The sequence below is a fragment of the Pseudophryne corroboree genome, chromosome 6 (assembly GCF_028390025.1).
Source record: "Pseudophryne corroboree isolate aPseCor3 chromosome 6, aPseCor3.hap2, whole genome shotgun sequence".
In the NCBI taxonomy this organism is placed as follows: domain Eukaryota; kingdom Metazoa; phylum Chordata; class Amphibia; order Anura; family Myobatrachidae; genus Pseudophryne; species Pseudophryne corroboree.
Window position 1 is genome coordinate 514,337,524 of NC_086449.1, and position 20,931 is coordinate 514,358,454.

Here is a 20,931-nt window from a genome sequence, read left to right on the forward strand (position 1 = left end):
GGTTGGATACAAAGCAGTCGGATACAATGCAGGTTATAGTGTGGGTCAGATACAGTGCAGGTGGATACAGGGCAGGTCAGATACAGTGCAGGTGCAATTTATGGAATATAGGTTGTATATAGTGCAGATCGCATACAGTGTGGGTTGGATACAGTGTGGGTCGAATACAGTGCAGGTTACAGTGCGGGTTGGATATAGTGTGCATTGGCTACAGTGCAAGGTTGGATACAGTGCAGGTCGGATACAATGCGGGATACAGTTCAGGACAAATTCAGTGCAGGTCAGAGCATACTTACCTACCTGACCCTCTCCATGAGGGAGAAAATGCTCTGTTCCTGGACTTTCCTGGTAATGTATGATTGCCATCACCTGTGGTGAGCTAGTTAATTGATAAGAAAGGTGTTTCACCACAGGTGATGTTAATCACACATTACCAGGAAAGTCCAGGAACAGAGCATTTTCTCCCTCATGAAAAGGGTCAGGTAGGCAAGTATGGGTCAGAGTGCGGGTTGGATACAGTGTAGGCCAGTGGTTCTCAAGCGTGGTCCTCAAGTACCCTCAAAAGTTCATGCTTTCCAGGTCTCCTCACAGAATTGCAAGTGAAATAATTTGCTCCACCTGTGGGTCTTTTAAAATGTGTCAGTGAGTAATAAATACACCTGTTCAACTGCTCGGTGACCTGGAAAACATGAACTGTTGGGAGTACTTGAGGACCGAGGTTGAGATCGACTGGTGTAGGCTATAGTGCAGGTTGGATACAGTGTGTGTCACACACAGTGTGGGTCAAATACAATGCGGGTCGGATACAGTGTGGGTCGCATACAGCATGGGTTTCAGTGCAGGTCAAATACAATGTGGGTCGGATTCAGTGTGGGTCAGATAAAGCACGGGTTACAGTGCAGGTCGGATACAGTGCACGTTAGATACACCAATAGTGTATATACTGTGACAGAGGGTCCTCAGTGCAGGGTTGTCAGCGGTGCCTTCAGTGTAGTGGTGCCAGCAGTGTCGGCAGTGCAAGGGTGCCAGTGGTGTCCTTAGAACGGTAGTGCCGGCTGTGCAGGGGTGTCACTATTACCACTGTGGGGGCATCCATCTTGGCCATTGTAGCCTATGGGGACACTCTGGCTGAGAGCCTTGACAGGTGGCACTCTCAGCCAATCAGTGGTTTTCCATAGGTTACTATGGAGACCGGCGTCCGAAGCAAAACCTCAGGATCCGACAGCAGGATCCTGAGGTTTTGCCACAATTGGGGATCTGGGGGAAGGCAGGGAGATCCGAGCTGTGGCTGGGATCGCCCAGCATTTCCTAGGTCCGGGGGGGGTTTGCTTCTCTGAGAACCTAACCCGATCAGCCCTAGTTTAAAGGGATAGTATGGTAGGCCTATGTATGTGCAACCCTTGCATTGTCTGGGTTGAACAAAAATCCGGTAATGTTGGGAGCAAATGGCAATCAACCATTTGCTTATAAACACTACAAAATGAACAAAAATGATTGGATAAATTTGTTAAATCCCATGGATTTAACCAATTTGTCATAACGACTGTTGTCCATTTTCCAGTGTTTGGAAGCAAATGATTGTCATTTGCTCCCATACATTACCAGTTGTTTGTTCCCATCAGATAGATTGGACAGATAAATATTTAGGTGTGTATCCTGCTTTACTTTATTCCCAACTCAGAATTGGGTCCATAGTCCTATCCAGGCAGAAGCAGTAACCACAATTTGTTTTGTTTTTCTTTTTACTTGATATGTTTATTTTCTGAATTATTACTAGGCAGATTCTACAAATAAGCACATAGGGTCTAATTCAGACCTGATCGCTGCTGTGCGTTTTTGCACAGCAGCCAATCAGGTCTGAACTGCGCATGTGCCAGCGCCACAGTGACCCGGCGCATGCCAAACAACCAATGGCCATCTCAGCCCAGCGATCGCCTCTGCCTGATTGATGGGCAGAGGCAATCGCTGGGCGGGAGGGGGCGGGCCGGCAGCGTTTTGCCACCGTTTCGGTGGCGCGGTTCTGGGGCCGTGCCGCAGCGGCTGTATGACGTCACACGCAGCCGCTGCGACCCGGTCAGCGATGGGTAAGTCCCTGCTGGCGAGCAGGAGCTGTGCAGGTAGGGAGCCACTCGTCAAGTACAAAAGCATTGCCGCTGTTCGATGCTTTTGTACTTGTGCGGGGGAGGCCCAGACCTGCGGGCATCCCCCCCGCATGTCTGATTGCACGGCTACGATCAGGTCTGAATTAGGCCCTTTGTACGGATCATACAGAGGTTTTCCATTCTGGAATCCGTACAATCCTTGTTTTGTAACTCTCCACAGTGAGACTGAACATTTAAAACACCTGTATGCAATGTTTTGTGATGCTGGGTACACACTAAACGATGTGTGTACCCAGCAAATGCACAATGCGGCAGCAGGATTCATCGTGCCATCCATACACACTGCACAACGTTCCCTGGGCCGTCCCATTGGACATACAGCATGCCTGACAGGATCACCCAAGGAACAACCTGTGGGAGCATGCAATCGTGGGTACATGCTGAATGACGTGGCTAATGTATCATTTCGATCATCCAATTAATCGCCTAGTGCTGAAGTTCTCAATGCGGTCCTCAAGGCACTGCAGGTTTTAAGTGTATCCATGCTTGGCCACAGGTGACTTAATTAGAATCTCAGTCAATTTGATTTAACCATCTGTACTGAGCCATGGATATACCTAAATCCTGGACCATTGAAGACTGCATTTAAGAACCTCTGGCCTAGTGTGTAGCCGGCTTAAGCATTCCTGATTTTTTTCTTGCCATATTTTACCTGGACTGAACACAGTATGCACAGGCCTAAAAAATAGCAAATTAAGTGGTAGCAGCTACAGAGTTAACAGTAAAAATAACAGTGTTATGTCGATATTGCAATGCCGACACAGTTGTAATGCTATTTAAAGCATTTTAACCATGTTGGCATTATAACTTTAAAAAAGGACGTTTGCTAGTTATCATGCTTTATAATTACTACACGGTTAAAAGGCTTTAAATCACATTGCATTGTCACGTCAACATAATGCTGGCATGCAACATTTTGACTGTTGATAGCATTACTGTTGATAAATTATATGTATCCTGTTTAAACAATTTCCATACAGCAAACAGTTTTGCTGATCCGGAGTGTGTGGCACTACAATGACCAGCATGCGTTTGTTTAATGATCCTTAAAAAGGTCTCTGGACCACACCAAACTCTTGCTTATAAAATTCACAAACTTTTCACACTTCAGCACAAAAAAATACATATTTGTGTTTTCTCTTTTAACTCCTCTGTCAGCTCTGACTTAACACTTTTGAACAACATTATTAATACAGGCCAGTTTGTGAAACACTTTCCAGTTTTAAGCCATTTGCTTTCCCTGGAAAACAGCAATCTTGCAACTTGTACAACTCATGATACATTGATTGTCTTCTGTCTTGCCAAAGACAAAATGTTCACTTGACACTGGAAATTTAACACCTTTGCTGTCTGTTCAAAGTTTGCAAATCTCCACACATGCAGAAAACATTTTCTGATAAAGCAATACCGTAAAGCAGTTCTTCCCAAACTGTGGGACTAATTCAGACCTGATCGCACCAGCAAAATTGTTCTCTAATGGACAAAACCATGGGGGTCATTCTGACCTGATCGCACGCTGCCGTTCATCGCAGCGATCAGGTCAGAAGTGCACATGCGCCGGCGCCGCAATGTGCCGGCGCATGGCTGACAGGCGACGGCTGTCATTGCCTAGCGATCGTCTCTGCCTGATTGACAGGCAGGGGCGGTCGCTGGGCGGGAGGGGGCGGCATGGCGGCATTTGGCCGCAGTTTTGTGGGCACGGTTCGGCCAATGCAGGCGTGGCTGGACCGTGCATTGGGCGGGCTGCAACGTCTGCGTGACGTCACACGCAGCTGCTGCAATCCGGGCAGCGACGAGTAGCTCCCAGCAAGCATGCAAAAACTGCGCTGGCCAGGAGCTACTCCTGAAGTGCAAAAGCATCACCGCGGTGCAATGCATTTGTACTTCTGCGGGCCTGATATGCGGGGCGGACTAGCCCTCTGCTGGGCGTCCCCCTGCATGTCATTGTGCCTGATAGTAGCCCTGCAAAATTTTGCAGGGCTACGATCAGGTCTGAATTAGGGCCTATGTGAACTGCAGGTGGGGCAGATATATCATGTGCAGAGGGAGTTAGATTTGGGTGGGTTATGTTGTTTCTGTGCGGAGTAAATACTGGCAGCTTTATTTTTACACTGCAATTTAGAATTCAGTTTAAACTAGAGATGAGCGGGTTCGGTTCTCCGAGATCCGAGCCCCCCCGAACTTCACCTATTTTACACGGTTCCGAGGCAGCCTCGGATCTTCCCGCCTTGCTCGGTTAACCCGAACGTGGCCGAACGTCATCATCCCGCTGTCGTATTCTCGCAAGATTCGTATTCTATATAAAGAGCAGCGCGTCGCCGCCATTTTCACGTGGCTGCATTCTCTCCCTGAACAGCTCCGTCAAGCAGTGTGTTGCCTTTGTCAAGCTGTAATAAGTACGGGTAAGGACGTTAACCGCCTAGGAACATCCTCCCTTTTACGTCACCTGGAGCGCATTCATCAGAAGTCATTGACAAGTTCAAAAACTTTGGGTGACAGCGGAAGCAGTCCACTGACAACTAAATCCCTTCCTCTTGTCCTCAAGCTCCTGCAAACCACACCACCAACTCCCTCAGTGTCAATTTCCTTCTTAGACAGGAACACTAATAGTCCTGCACGCCATGTCACTGGCAAGTCTGACGAGTCCTCTCCTAACTGGGATTCCTCCGATGGATCCTTGAGTGTAACGCCTACTGCTGCTGGTGCTGCTGTTGTTGCTGCTGGGAGTCGATTGTCATTCCAGAGGGGAAGTCGGAAGACCACTTGTACTACTTCCAGTAAGCAATTGACTGTCCAACAGTCCTTTGCGAGGAAGATGAAATATCACAGCAGTCATCCTGCTGCAAAGCGGATAACTCAGGCCTTGGCAGCTGTGTTAGTGTTAAACGTGTGTCCGGTATCCACCGTTAATTCACAGGGAATTAGAGAATTGCTTGAGGTAGTGTGTCCCCAGTACCAAATACCATCTAGGTTCCACTTCTCTAGGTAGGCGATACCGAGAATGTACACAGACGTCAGAAAAAGAGTCACCAGTGTCCTAAAAAATGCAGTTGTACCCAATGTCCACTTAACCATGGACATGTGGTCAAGTGGAGCAGGGCAGACTCAGGACTATATAACTGTGACAGCCCACTGGGTAGATGTATTGCCTCCCGCAGCAAGAACAGCAGCGGCGGTACCAGTAGCAGCATCTCGCAAACGAGAACTCGTTCCTAGGCAGGCTACGCTTTGTATCACCGCTTTCCATAAGAGGCACACAGCTGACAACCTCTTACGGAAACTGAGGAACATCATCGCAGAATGGCTTACCCCAATTGGACTCTCCTGGGGATTTGTGACATCGGACAACGCCACCAATATTGTGTGTGCATTACATGTGGGCAAATTACAGCACGTCCCATGTTTTGCACATACATTGAATTTGGTGGTGCAGAATTATTTAAAAAATGACAGGGGCGTGCAAGAGATGCTGTCGGTGGCCCGAAGAATTGCGGGCCACTTTCGGCATTCAGCCACCGCGTGCCGAAGACTGGAGCACCAGCAAACTCTCCTGAACCTGCCCCGCCATCATCTGAAGCAAGAGGTGGTAATGAGGTGGAATTCAACCCTCTAAATGCTTCAGAGGATGGAGGGGCAGCAAAAGGCCATTCAAGCCTATACATCTGCCTACGATGTAGGCAAAGGAGGGGGAATGCACCTGACTCAAGCGCAGTGGAGAATGATTTCAACATTGTGCAAGGTTCTGCAACCCTTGGAATTTGCCACACGTGAAGTCAGTTCAGACACTGCCAGCCTGAGTCAGATCATTCCCCTCATCAGGCTTTTGCAGAAGCAGCTGGAGAGATTGAAGGAGGAGCTAAAACGGAGCGATTCCGCTAGGCATGTGGGACTTGTGAATGGAGCCCTTAATTCGCTTAACCAGGATTCACGGGTGGTCAATCTGTTGAAATCAGAGCACTACATTTTGGCCACCGTGCTCGATCCTAGGTTTAAAGCCTACATTGTATCTCTCTTTCCGGCAGACACAAGTCTGCACATGTTCAAAGACCTGCTGGTGAGACACTTGTCAAGTCAAGCGGAACGTGACCCGTCAACAGGTCCTCCTTCACATTCTCCCGCAACTGGGGCTGTGAGGAAAAGGCTAAGAATTCCGAGCCCACCCGCTGGCGGTGATGCAGGGCAGTCTGGAGTGAGTGCTGACATCTGGTCCGGACTGAAGGACCTGCCAACGATTACTGACATGTCGTCTACTGTCATTGCATATGATTCTGTCACCATTGAAAGAATGGTGGAGGATTATATGAGTGACAGCATCCAAGTAGGCACGTCAGACAGTCCGTACGTATACTGGCAGGAAAAAGAGGCAATTTGGAGGCCCTTGCACAAACTGGCTTTATTTTACCTAAGTTGCCCCCCCCCTCCCCCCTCCCCCCTCCAGTGTGTACTCCGAAAGAGTGTTTAGTGCAGCCGGTCACCTTGTCAGCAATCGGCGTACAAGGTTACTTCCAGAACATGTGGAGAAGATGATGTTCATCAAAATTAATTATAATCTTTTTTTCCGTGGAGACATTCACCAGCAATTGCCTCCAGAAAGTACACAGGGACCTGAGATGGTGGATTCCAGTGGGGACGAATTAATACTCTGTGAGGAGGGGGATGTACACAGTGAAAGGGGTGATGAATCGGACGATGAGGAGGAGGTGGACATCTTGCCTCTGTAGAGACAGTTTGTGCAAGAAGAGACTGATTGCTTCTTTTTTGGTGGGGGCCCAAACCAACCAGTCATTTCAGCCACAGTCGTGTGGCAGACCCTGTGGCTGAAATTATGGGTTTGTTAAAGTGTGCATGTCTTTAAGTGCCATCCTGTCTGACACTGCAGTGCCACTCCTAGGTGGGCCAGGTGTTTGTGCCGCCCACTTGGGTCGCTTAGTTTAGTCATCCAGCGACCTCGGTGCAAATTTTAGGACTAAAAATAATATTGTGAGGTGTGAGGTGTTCAGAATAGACTGGAAATGAGTGGAAATTATGGTTATTGAGGTTAATAATACTATGGGATCAAAATTACCCCAAAATGATTTAAGCTGTTTTTGAGGGGGGGTTTCAGGGAGGTTTTGCCAAAATGCGTCCGAATCCAAAACACGGCCGCGGAACCGAATCCAAAACCAAAACACAAAACCCGAAAAATTTCCGGTGCACATCTCTAGTTTAAACAGACCCCACCCAAATCTAACTCTCTCTGCACATATTATATCTACCCCATCTGCACTGCACATGGTTTTGCCCATTAGAGAACAATTATGCTGCTGTGATCAGGTCTGAATTAGGCGCTGTGTGCCTAGGCACCCTGGGGTGCCGCAAGGCTTTTGCAGGGGATGGTGGTCCAGGACAGTGACGTGCGATGGGGTGAGGCAGAGGTCCGATTGTATAAAATATATGAAAAATACAAATAATATGTTTAATAAATCTTCTTTGCATTATTCTAATCAATTTTATAGCCAAAACTCTGCACATCTCTTATCAAAACTCACAAAATGTCCAGGAGTTTATACTGCTGCACCTGTGTATAATGCCCAGATGTACTCTTGTGGCTCATATACAGTATTGTGTGTAAATCTGGCTCTGGTCCTAGCCGATGCCTTTTGAGCCATTTAGCTCCCCGCACGTTCCTGGTTCAAGACCAAATCAAATTATTTATGGTCAAAGTGATAGGCAAAACCAGTACTAGTGGCAGGCAATAATAAAACATGTGGACAATTAGAATTACAACTCTGTAAACCACCATATATCTGACCCTAAGGATGACAGGTAGGCACAATTTACTGAGTTTAATATTTTTTGTTTCTAAATTTATCAAACAAAAACTTTTATCCTAGGGTTGCCGTGAAAAAAATCCTTATACTCTAGGGTGCCGTGATTGAAGACAGTTTGGGAACCACTGCATTATAGAAAGACTTGTGTCCAATCATGAGACAGCTGAAGTTTTCAGAGGCCTCCTGCTATCATTAATAAAAGCAGTCCCAATATTTCTGTATGGGACCGCAATAATGGCAAAGTTATCAAATCTTTCTGAACCTAGCCCCGGTAACCAGGGGTGTGCGAGTGGTGACACCACACAGAGAGTAGATCCCTGTGGGCGGCACCGTCGGTGCCCCACGGTCCCAGCATCTGGCTAGCAGTGTGTCTGGAATGGCACCCTGCAGCCAGTATCACTGCTGCAGCACCATCAGAGCTTCCAGATGCTCCAGACATGCAGCCTACACAGCACCCCAAGGCAGGGATGTGCAGTGAGCAAAATGGCTCAGGAGGCACTGGCTAGCGCCAGATTTACATGCAATATATGAGCCAAAAGGTACATCTGGGCATTATACACAGGTGCAGCATTATGTACTTTTGGAAATTTGGTGAGTTTTGATCAGAGATGTGCAGAAAAGATAGGCAGGGGAGACACTGCCTCACCTGCCATAGACTTTTTACTCCACAGTTTTGGCTATAAAGTTGATTAGAATAATGCAAAGAAGATATTTCAAACATATTCTTTGTATTTTTCATATACTTTATACAGTCAAAACTCTGGCACAAACGTTAGCATGACAGGAAAGGCTCTGCCTCACCTGCCTCACCCCACCGCAGGTCACTGCCCCAAAGCATGCTGAGGATACTCCCATGGTGTTGCTGTTCTCAGAGCCGTAACTACGTGCGTGTCAGCGGTGCATGGCACACGGCGCAGTCGCCTTGAGGGAGCAACTGCCCGCATCCTCGCCTAAAGTCAGCAGCATTGTAATGAGTCAAACTGACTCATTACAAGCTGCGTGTGTGTGTGTGTGTGTGTGTGTGTGTGTGTGTGTGTGTGTGTGTGTGTGTGTGTTGACGCCAGAGAGGAGAGGCGCAGCTCCGGGGGCAGGGGAGAAGAGGGAGGGAGGGGGACTCGGTAGCCGCAGCAGCACTATGTAATTGGTGGCGGCGCCGCTGCAGCTGTCCCTCTCCTTCACATTGGCTCGCTGCAGAAGTGTCTCTCTAGAAGCATTGGGACGGGGGCCCCTTTTAAATTTTGCTATGGGGACCTCAAAGTTCTGGCTACACACCTGACATGAGGTCAGTGTGTGTGGCCGGCACAGGGCACTGGAAAGGGCTGTTACGGCACTGCGGGTAGCGAATGATGGCATTAGCTCAATGTAGCCTATGAGCAAGCCATGACAGTCTATGACAGTCATTACATACGCATTAGCCTTTCCAGATCCGTACCCAGAAGAAAAGCGTAAGCTATCATTTTACTTCCTATTCTTTGCCAAGGTGGGCTCTTAGTGTATTTAACCGTGGATGAACATATTAATATAATTTCTTAGGGTCACTATATGGCTATAAGAAATTAGATTTAACAGGGGGAAAAAAATCACAATATTATAACATTTGTTAATATGCCCCTTACTAACTCCAGTAATTGTGATTGGGAATTAGCTCTGGTGCACAAATGTCCTACATACAGCAAAACTCAGACTCTAACCATACTGTAACTCAGGACTAGTGGTGTCTATCGGGCCATTTTTCGGGTTTTGTGTTTTGGATCTGGATCTCCTTCGTGTTTTGGATCTGGATTGGTTTTGACAAAACCACCCTTGCGGGTTTTGGTTTTGGATCTGGATTTAAAAAAAAAAAATCATCAAAAGAGCTAAAATAACAGAATTTGGGGGTGTTTTCGTTCCTACAGTATTAACCTCAATAACTTTAATTTCCACTCATTTCCAGACTATTTTGAACACCTCACAGCTCACAATATTGTTTTTATCCAGTTTAAGCCAAAAGGTTGCACAGAGGTAGCAGGACAGGACAAGGTAGCTGGACAGGATACTGGGAGGACAAAATATAAAAAAATAAAAAATAAAAAATATATATATATATATATATATATATACGTAGCAAGGGTACCGGCACTCCGTCTCCAGGCTGTATAGGTGCCTCGGTGCCTCCAATGCAGTGCTGGGCAGCAAGGCAAAATAGTGTAGAGGAGAAGAGTGGCACTCGAACGGACTTCTTACTTCACATAAACAGAATGGGCGCCGCACGCCACAATGGGTTAACGTTTCAGTTTTATTTTACAAAACTTTACAAAACTTTCGTTTTATTGTAAAATAAAACTGAAACGTTAACCCATTGTGGCGTGCGGCGCCCATTCTGTTTATGTGAAGTAAGAAGTCCGTTCGAGTGCCACTCTTCTCCTCTACACTATATATATATATATATATATAAAACAGATGCATTAAGCAAGGCTCAAAATTTCAGTTCACAAAAAGATGATGAAGGCAAAGAAGAATAAGAAAGACAATATTTTAGATTTAATTTATTTTAATTATTTTAATTTCAATTTATTTTAATTTAATTTATTTTATTTATTTACAATCAAATTCTTCATTTCCTCCAAGATATCTTTGATATGCTGAAAGTTCACTATACGAGTGTGGGTAGTTTATTTATATTCATTTAATTTAAATTTATAATGATTATTAATAATATTAATTTGAATTAATTACAATGTGGTGATAAGAAGAGTTATGAAAATAGGACAATAAGTTATAATAAGAATATGAGCTACAGACACCACACCCTGAAATGGACAGAGTACACCTGGATGTATTCTGGGAGGATACAGCACAAAATATAAAAAAATAAGATGTGTTTTTATTTTGGGTCGACTGACAGAACACCCCTAGATGGACGGAGCAGCTGCAGTCCCTGGATGTACACTGGGATGACACAGCCCAAAATATTAATTTAAATCAAAATATATATTATTTTTTTTATATCACACACTGTGGTTACAGTGTCGCACAAATGAGTAGAAATATGTAGAAGTATTATTTATGTCACACATAGGTGGTTACAGTGTCGCACAAATTTATTAGAAATATATATAATAATTACACACTGCGATCACTACACCGACAGCGCCGTACAATGCATTTATGAGTAGGAAATAATATATTGCGGTCTGACCGGCAGTGTCACAGTACTTATGAAAATAAAATAAAAATTGTATAGTACACTGGGGTACAGCACAAACAAAAAAAATAGATATATTTTTTATAAGTTTAGGCTTTTTGTTTTTAGCTTTTATTATTTTAATTTTACACTGGGGCGGAGCCCTTGGATGGACGGACAGATGACCCCTTTCAAATACACAATAGGAATATATTTTTGACTTTGGATCACACACAGATATATAGCAGTAGTGTATGGCAGCTGTAGTACTAGTCGTTGCTGAGTGACGCACCAATAGAAATATATATTTTTGCTTTGGATCACACACAGATATATAGCAGTAGTATACAGCAGTACTGGTAGTCATCACTGAGTGACGCACCAATAGAAATATATTTTTTGCTCTGGATCACATACAGAGGATATTTAGCAGTAGTGTACAGCAGCCGCTGTACTAGTAGTCAGAGTGATGCACCAATAGAAATATATTTTTTGCTTTGGATCACACACAGTGGATATATAGTAGTAATGTACGGCAGTACTGGTAGTCATCACTGAATGACGCACCAATAGAAATATATATTTTGCTCTGGATCACACAGAGAGGATATCTAGCAGTAGTGTACGGTAGCCACTGTACTAGTAGTCAGAGTGATTCACCAATAGAAATACGTATATTAATTTCTCTGTATCACACAAAGAGGGCATTAGCAGTAGTGTACAGTATTACTAGTAGTCACTGAGTGACGCACCAATTAGAAATACATTTATTTCTCTGTATCACACACAGAGGGTATTAGCAGTAGTGTACAGTATTACTAGTAGTCACTGAGTGACGCACAATTAGAAATACATTTATTTCTCTGTATCACACACAGAGGATATTAGCAGTAGTGTACAGTATTACTAGTAGTCACTGAGTGACGCACAATTAGAAATACATTTATTTCTCTGTATCACACACAGAGGATATTAGCAGTAGTGTACAGTATTACTAGTAGTCACTGAGTGACGCACCAATTAGAAATATATTTATTTCTCTGTATGATACACAAAGTATATATATACCAGTAGTGTACGGCAGCCGCAGTACCAGTAGTCACTGAGTGATGCACAAATAGAAATGTAATATATTTATTTCTCTGTATCACACACACACACACACACACACGATATTAGCAGTAGTGTGATGCACGACTGTACACAGTCACACAGCCCCTTATAGACAGAGAACACCTGGCCCTGACTCATGACCTATACACAGCCACAGTATGCTATATGCAGTGCACTAGTATGCAGAGCCCTAACACAGCAGCACACATACACACAAAGCCACAGATCAACTGAACTCTCCTGCCTCCTGCAAAATAACAACCCCTCTGCTCCACAATAATTCTCTCATGCCCACCTTCCCTTAACAGCACACAGAGAAGGAACACTCTCTGTCCTGCAGCCCTTCCCTTTTTGTGACAGGACAGAGCACACACAGAACCGAAGGAACACTCTCTTGCCCCCCTTCCCTTTTTGTAACAGCACAGAGCTTGTTTTTAACAGTACAGAGCACACACAGAAGGAACATGTCCTTACTGTGTGTACACTCTCCAAGTACATGGTGAAAATGGCAGTGAGACGTGGCTCCTTATATAAAATTCAAAACCCTAGAGATCCGACAGCGGGATGATGACATTTTGCCTCATATTCGGATCCGAGTGAGGTGCGCAAATCCGAGCCTGACTTGGATCCGGGCTCGGATCTCAAAGTTCGGGGAGTGTTAGGTTCTCAGAGAACCGAACCCGCTCATCCCTACTCAGGACCTAATCATTCTGAAAATAAACAAATGTCTGGCACTACCTCACTAACGTGTAGCTATCATGTGGAGCTAAACTCCGCAGCTCTCAAGTCAGCCTGTTCTTAGGACTTCTGCTTAACACACAATGATCTCCCTATCAGTGGCGGCACCAGGGTCGGTGACACCTAGTGTGCCAATATAGCCCCCTGTGCATGTCCAGAATGAGAAAAGGCCTCTTAGAAAGGGGCAAGACCCCATTGGAAGTCCCACGTTACAACACTGTGGGGGCGTGCTTAGCATTCCCGGAGATGCTGGGCTGCCCCCAGAGACTCTGGGCGGGATGTACTAACATATATCGTCGCCCATCATAGCGATGCTAATCACATATGTACTAACATATGCAATTAGCATCGCAATGCGATGACAGAGGCCCCCTGCGATACTAGCCCCGGGAGGTGTCGTGTGCAGGGAGACCCTGGCTCCTCTTCCTCCCTACAGCCAGAAGAACAAATGGCTCTGTTACAGTGGAGGAGGAGGTTGGGGGATTGTGGAGTGCACCAGGAGGCTGATAGGATGCAGGGGAGGGGGATCGGCATGAGCGGCACAGGGTGGCGGAGGCGGTGGGATGCAGTGTTTTATAATCCAACCCCACGCTTTCAAGTTTATTTAGCAGTCTGCGATGTGGGACAGTGTCAAAGCCTTACTAAAGTCTAGATATGCTACACCTACAGCTCCCCCTTCATCTATTATTTTTGTCAGAGTCAAAAAAGTCAACAAGATTTGTTTGGCATGATCTCCCACCAGTAAATCCATGCTGTTTTGGATCTGTAAATAGTTTAATTTAAGATATTCCACAACTCTCTATTACTTTCCCTACTACTGATGTAATGCTTACTGGTCTGTAGCTACCTGCTTCTTTCTTGCTTCCACTTTTGTGCAAAGGAACTACATTTGCTCTTTTCCAGTCTTCTGGAATGGCACCTGAATCTAGTGACTGGTTAAATAATTTTGTTAATGGTTCCAGCAGCACATCGTTTAGCTAGTATCCTTGGATGATTTGCTATTGCCTTGTCTCCCTCCACCAAATTCTCACTCTCTGTTGTAAGTCTTATTATTCCTCCATATGATTTTCTCCTTTCACTTATATACTTAAAAAAAGTTTTGCCCCCTTTATCTACTGACTGGGCCATTTCTCCACAGCTTCTGCCTTTGCACGTGTGATCACGTTCTTAGCATCCTTCCTTCTGTCAAGATACACCTCTTTGTCGTTATTATTTTGATGTAGCAAACCTGGGAAACAAATAACATGGAGAGAGATAAAGTACCAACAATTCGGCTTCTAACTGCCATATAGTCCTTGTGGACATTTTGGTTGTCTAAATAGTGTAACTGTCAGTGGATTTAGTATGAAATACCTACAATCAAAATCCAAATGGTCAAAATCCCAACAACAATTAACCGATGGTCAAAATACCGACATGGTCAAAATACCGACAAGGTCAAAATACCAACATTTAAAATACAGACAAGGTCAAAATATCAACATTCAAAATGTCGACAGGTCAAAAAGTTTTTAATTGGCTTTTTGTGTGTATGTCGACATGGACACCATATAAGTGTACCGCGTCCCCTTGATTGGCTCGCTGCGCTCACCATGCTTTGGGCACGGTGCCTCACTGCACTCGGCACACTATCATATTCCCCCTCCGGGTCAACTGGGATGGTAAAGTATGAACAAGTCGGTTTTAATGAAAAAATCATGAAAAACTCATGTCGACTTTTCTACCTGACGACATTTTAAATGTCAGTATTTTGACCTTGTGTGTATTTTAAATGTCTGTATTTTGACCATGTTGGAATTTGGACCTTGTCGGGATTGTGACCATTGGTCAACGGTTGTCGGGATTTTGACCATTGGGATTTTTATTGTAGATAAATTGACCGCATCCCCTGTTAACAGTATGTTGCCTATATTTTGAATGTCTACATTTTGCCAGTCTAATACTGTACTGTACACCCAACTCTGTACTGTACTGTACACCCAACTCAACTCGAATTTGAACTCGCTTTAATACATTTGGGTGAAAAGCCGATTATACAGATGGAGCCACGCTAGTCGTGGCTCTGTCTGTGCCTGGGCGCGCCCGTGACGGAGACGCGCCCCATTCACTATGGATCGCCTAGTCATGCCAGGAGTGCATGCCTGCGATGGAGCCGCCTCAGATGAGCGTGGCTCCATCTGTAATCATCATGATTACATATGAAAAAAACTAATAATAAGGGTTATTCGGAGATGGCCGCAGATCGCTGCATATGCAGCAAGATCTGTGCCCATCACCTCATATGCTGTGGGCCGCCCTGCACAGGGCAAGGCCGCTAAGCATGTGTGGCATCATCTTACGGACGCATCCTTCGGAGATGCACCTGCAATGTGAATGACTGTGCAGGTGCGAGGGGGCTGCTGCACTTGTGCAGTTTGCCGATGTACGGAAAACTGCGATGTGGCTGCATTAGAGGCCAACTCTGAATTAGGCCCAATGCTCGCGTTGAAAATGTGATTAAGAATACATCTGCCCCCACAAGTGAATGAATGTTTCATCGAGTTCATTCATGATGTTAACATCAGAATTCCTCGTGGTAAGCATATTTAAGGTGATTGATCTAGATCTTTTTATGCCTAAAATGATTGATAAGTGATAACAACATCTCACAGTGACATGCAGTAAAAGGGTTGCATTCTATATTATGTAAAATGTATTTACTTACTGGCAGTCAGTGAGTTTGCAGAGATGGGATAAAATAAACATGAGTCCAGCCCTAAATTCCGACACGGAATAAAAATTGTACCATAGACATTTGTGAGGGTGCCATTTCTTATTGGGCTATATAATCATTTGAATACAGTATGTTAAAATACAGACTTTTACAATGTGACTAAATGACTAAATGTAGATATTGTAATTACAGAAAGCAATCATTATCTATGAAATAGAAGTCTTGCCTTCATCTTCTCTCCATTTCCTCTCTGCTGGATTCAAAGAGATGATGTTCGGCTGAAGCTTTATCAGATGAATTAGTTCCTGGGATTTTTTCTTAGTGCATTCAAATTCTATGTAGATCTCAGCCTCTGAGCTGCCTTTTTTGGGCTTCCTTGACTCAATATGTATAATGCTGACATATTTTTCCTGCAGATACAAAGAATAAAAACAATGAATATACTACATGAGAGCAAACAATAATCCCCTGTTGCTGTTTTTAATTGGGGTTGGGAGAGCAATTTTAGTAATGCATACAATAGTCTAAACGTTTCAGAGCTTTATTATTAAATTGAATTTACACCTTCAGACAAATTTAATCTATTGTTCTATGTACTGCATGCCTTGCTTTACATTGCCAGCTTCTTCAATGTTATTCTTTTATGTTTTAGAATTTTCGGGACTTGTACAGGTTGAGGTTCTTGAATGAATTAATAATTGAAAATGTAGGCATGTTTCTAATAGAGAGCTCAGGAAAACTAGGATAATGTAATGACACCTTTATATTGAAGTGGCTAACAACCTGATTCCAGCACTACATTTATTAAACATAAGGGAAATGTATTTAGTCCATGTGATTTTATACAAATCCTGAACCAAGGTCTTAAATTATTAGGAGAAATAATAGGAGCAAAATTCACTGTTCTCTACCTCAAACACATTAAAACACAATTGTATTAAATTAAGGTATTGTCACTGGGGTAGCTTTGTAGCTAAGAAACATAGATGTAATTATTTCCCATAGAAATGTATAATACTTTTTTTTTACAGTAACTAGACCCAATGTAGTTATTCTAAATCGCCAAGCTCCAGTCATACCTATGTCATTTAGATGCTATATTTTCTATTGATTTTTGTAAACCAATAGGAATGATTGGTCAGATTACCACACACTGGTCAGTGATTGGTGGAAAATCTACAGCAGCTACTCTGCATTGCAAATTATAATGCTATTTGGTGTCCATATACTGTACTAGAGATGTGTGCTGGACCATTTTTGCTGGTTTTGGTTCTAATTTGTTGTCTGGTTTTAGTTATGCCAAAACCAAATCACGGTTTTGGTTTTGGATCTGTATTATTATTATTTGTTTAATTGATAGAAACAACAAAAATTACATAATTTGCGCCTTTTTTGACCTACAGTATTTTAACATTAATAACATATGAATTAATTTATTAGAAGGCTAAGAAGAACACAGCAGCAGTTGGCCCCCTTCCCCTCCGCCACCAGATTACAGGAGCAGCAGCTGCCGGAGAGTACCACCCCCACACCAGTAAACAGCTGCAGCCGACATAACTCCTCCACCCACAGGGGGTAATTCTGAGTTGATCGCAGCAGCAAGTTTGTTAGCAATTGGGCAAAACCATGTGCACTGCAGGGGGGGGGGGGGGGGGCAGATATAACATTTGCAGAGAGAGTTAGATTTGGGTGGGTTATTTTGTTTCTGTGCAGGGTAAATACTGGCTGCTTTATTTTTTACACTGCAATTTAGATTCCAGTTTGAACACACCCCACCCAAATCTAACTCTCTCTGCACATGTTATATCTGCCCCTCCTGCAGTGCACATGGGGGGTAATTCCAAGTTGATCGCAGCAGGAATTTTGTTAGCAGTTGGGCAAAACTATGAGGGGTAATTCCAAGTTGATTGCAGCAGGAATTTTTTTAGCAGTTGGGCAAAACCATGTGCACTGCAGGGGAGGCAGATATAACATGTGCAGAGAGAGTTAGATTTGGGTGGGGTGTGTTCAATCTGCAATCTAATTTGCAGTGTAAAATAAAGCAGCCAGTATTTACCCTGCACAGAAACAATATAACTCACCCAAATCTAACTCTCTCTGCACATGTTATATCTGCCTCCCCTGCAGTGCACATGGTTTTGCCCAACTGCTAAAAAATTTCCTGCTGCGATCAGCTTGGAATCACCCCCCATGTGCACTGCAGGGGAGGCAGATTTAACATGTGCAGAGAGAGTTAGATTTGGGTGTGGTGTGTTCAATCTGCAATCTAATTTGCAGTGTAAAAATAAACCAGCCAGTATTTACCCTGCACAGAAATAAAATAACCCACCCAAATCTAACTCTTACTGCACATGTTATATCTGCCTCCCCTGCAGTGCACATGGTTTTGCCCAACTGCTAACAAATTTGCTGCTGCGATCAACTCAGAATTAGGGCCCTCATTCCGAGTTGTTCGCTCGCAAGCGGATTTTAGCAGATTTGCTCATGCTAAGCCGCCGCCTAGTGGGAGTGAATCTTAGCATCTTAAAAATGCGAACGATGTATTCGCAATATTGCGATTACACACCTCGTAGCAGTTTCTGAGTAGCTCCAGACTTACTCGGCATCTGCGATCAGTTCAGTGCTTGTCGTCCCTGGTTTGACGTCACAAACACACCCAGCGTTCGTCCAGACACTCCTCCGTTTCTCCGGCCACTCCTGCGTTTTTTCCGGAAACGGTAGCGTTTTTTCCCACACGCCCATAAAACGGCCTGTTTCCGCCCAGTAACACCCATTTCCTGTCAATCACATTACGATCGCCAGAACGATGAAAAAGCCGTGAGTAAAATTCCTAACTGCATAGCAAATTTACTTGGCGCAGTCGCAGTGCGGACATTGCGCATGCGCATTAAGCGGAAAATCGCTGCGATGCGAAGATTTTTACCGAGCGAACAACTCGGAATGAGGGCCTAGGCCCATAATCAGCAGCAGCCGGCTTCCCATGTGACAGACAGGTCGCTCTCCTGCTTTCAGGCACTTCTGCCTGCCAGATCTAATCAGTGGCCGCTAACATGGTAACAAGACTCTAGTTGGCTCACTCTCAGCCAACTAGTTCCTGTTACCATGGTAGCCACCGCTGATTGGATCAGACAGACAATACCAGACCAAAACACAGTGATCCGATGCCAGGATCTCTGTGTTTTGCCTTATTTTTGGATCCAAGCCCAGCAGGAAGAACTGAGCCAGGACTCGTTTCTGCTCAGAACCCCTAAATTTGGGTGGGTTCAGTTTTCTGGTAACCGAACCCGCTCATCTCTACTATAGATACTATTGTCCCTGTTGTGTTGGCGCCTGAAGACAGGCAGAAATACCTGCAAGCATTGTTGCAATTCAGGAACACAGGATGTGATTTATAGGTGATCGCAGTTAGCATCTATAATATGCAAATGTCGCAGGAGATGTCTTGAGTTAAGACACCACTGCCGGCTTATGTGATCCGCTGTTGCATCGGGTTACTCAGTATATCTGGGTAAATCACACTGCAGAAGCTGTAAACTGCATCAGAAGATGCAGACCCTGGCTTCGTAATGCCTATAAACCAGTGGTGCAAGTAGAAAAAATGTCTTATAGGTACTGTGTGCACGCGTGCTAAAAAATGGGTGTTTCATTGGCCACATGGGTCGTGGCCAATGAAAATGGGGGCATGATACACATATGGGGGGCCAGATATACACATATTACCCCAATAGTGCAGGATATACGTTGCCCCACAGTGCCAGATATACATTGCCCCACAGTGCAGATATACATTGCCCCACAGTGCCAGATATACATTGCCCCACAGTGCCAGATATACATTGCCCCACAGTGCAGATATACATTGCCCCACAGTGCAGATATACATTGCCCCACAGTGCCGGATACACAAATGCCCCCACAGTGCCAGTTATGCCCCCACAGTGCCGGATACACAAATGCCCCACAGTGCCGGATACACAAATGCCCCCACAGTGCCGGATACACAAATGCCCCCACAGTGCCAGATACACAAATGCCCCTACAGTGCCAGATATACATAAATGCCCCCACAGTGCCAGATACACAAATGCCCCCGCAGTGCCAGATACACAAATGCCCCCACAGTGCCAGATATACATTTCCCCACAGTGTCAGATATACATTGCCCCACAGTGCCAGATACATAAATACCACCACAGTACCAGATATACATTGCCCCAGAGCCCCCCCCCCCCCCCCACCGCTGCCTCTGTTGCTGCTGTGTGAGGGGAGGAGAGTGTAGCTCGCGCCTCTCCTGCCCCTCAAAGCTCATGAAGTCCGTTCTCTGGCGGCAGGTATCTCAAATGAGGTGCCAGTTCGCTAGCCAATCAGGAGCCACAGCTGCCGGTCCGCAAGCTCTGATAGGCTAGCAAACCGGTGCCTTATTGAGATTCATCCCACAGCCGCTGGAGACCGGACATCACTGAGAATTGAGGAGCAGGAGAGGTGCTCCCCTCACATAGCAGCCAGCAGGATGCAAGTATGGTGGACGGCCCGGCGGTATGGCGTACCGGCTGGGAATTTTTTTCCAGTACGCCGTACCGCCATACTTGCAGCACTGCAATAAACTGAGGCTCACAAGTCCCTCCTTTTATAAAACGCTCCCCATCGCCCCATCGCCCAAACCCCAAATGGTTGCAGCCTGTCAGTCAGGCTGCAGTGTGCAGGGCACTACAAGTGATAAGAATCGCTTGTATGCCCTATGCATCGGCAGATCAGGGGCAAACGTAGGACTTGTGGAGGTTTTTTTTTGAATGTTTGATTTTAGAGCGAGTGTTGCCAGCCCATTAAGGATGCATAATTAGCATGTAACAAGCTATTGTCTGCCCCAAACAAAGTGCAGTTTATGTAATACAGTACTGCAGCCATGTGCAGGCCCAACGATCTTGGTAAGCCACCTACCATATTGCCCCTCTGCTGCGATCACTGAGTACTCAGATCCGTAGACACACACACACAGAAGACAAAACAGAAAAACAGGGCTACTTAGAATGAATAGATAAGAACAGTTTAATTTAATACATAATTAGATGATAAAAACAATATCTGGTATGTATAAGGAAACTTATCTATTGGTGATACACAGATATAATCATAAAGACTCTGGATCCAGTCCACTAATCAGTGCACTCCTTTATCTAGTAGTGTCCAATTTAAGGTTGGGAATTACTCACACATGGCCGTGTTGTGACAGCA

General features: G+C 44.8%; 1 protein-coding gene across 1 annotated transcript in view; it reads right to left on the reverse strand.

The window, feature by feature from the left end:
- Window positions 1-20,931, reverse strand: part of TPH2 (tryptophan hydroxylase 2) — a 430,635-nt gene that overhangs the window by 337,899 nt on the left and 71,805 nt on the right. Inside the window, exon 3 of the mRNA XM_063927454.1 lies at window positions 15,926-16,109. Coding sequence (XP_063783524.1) covers window positions 15,926-16,109 — 184 coding nt within the window. The remainder of the gene's footprint in view (window positions 1-15,925; window positions 16,110-20,931) is intronic.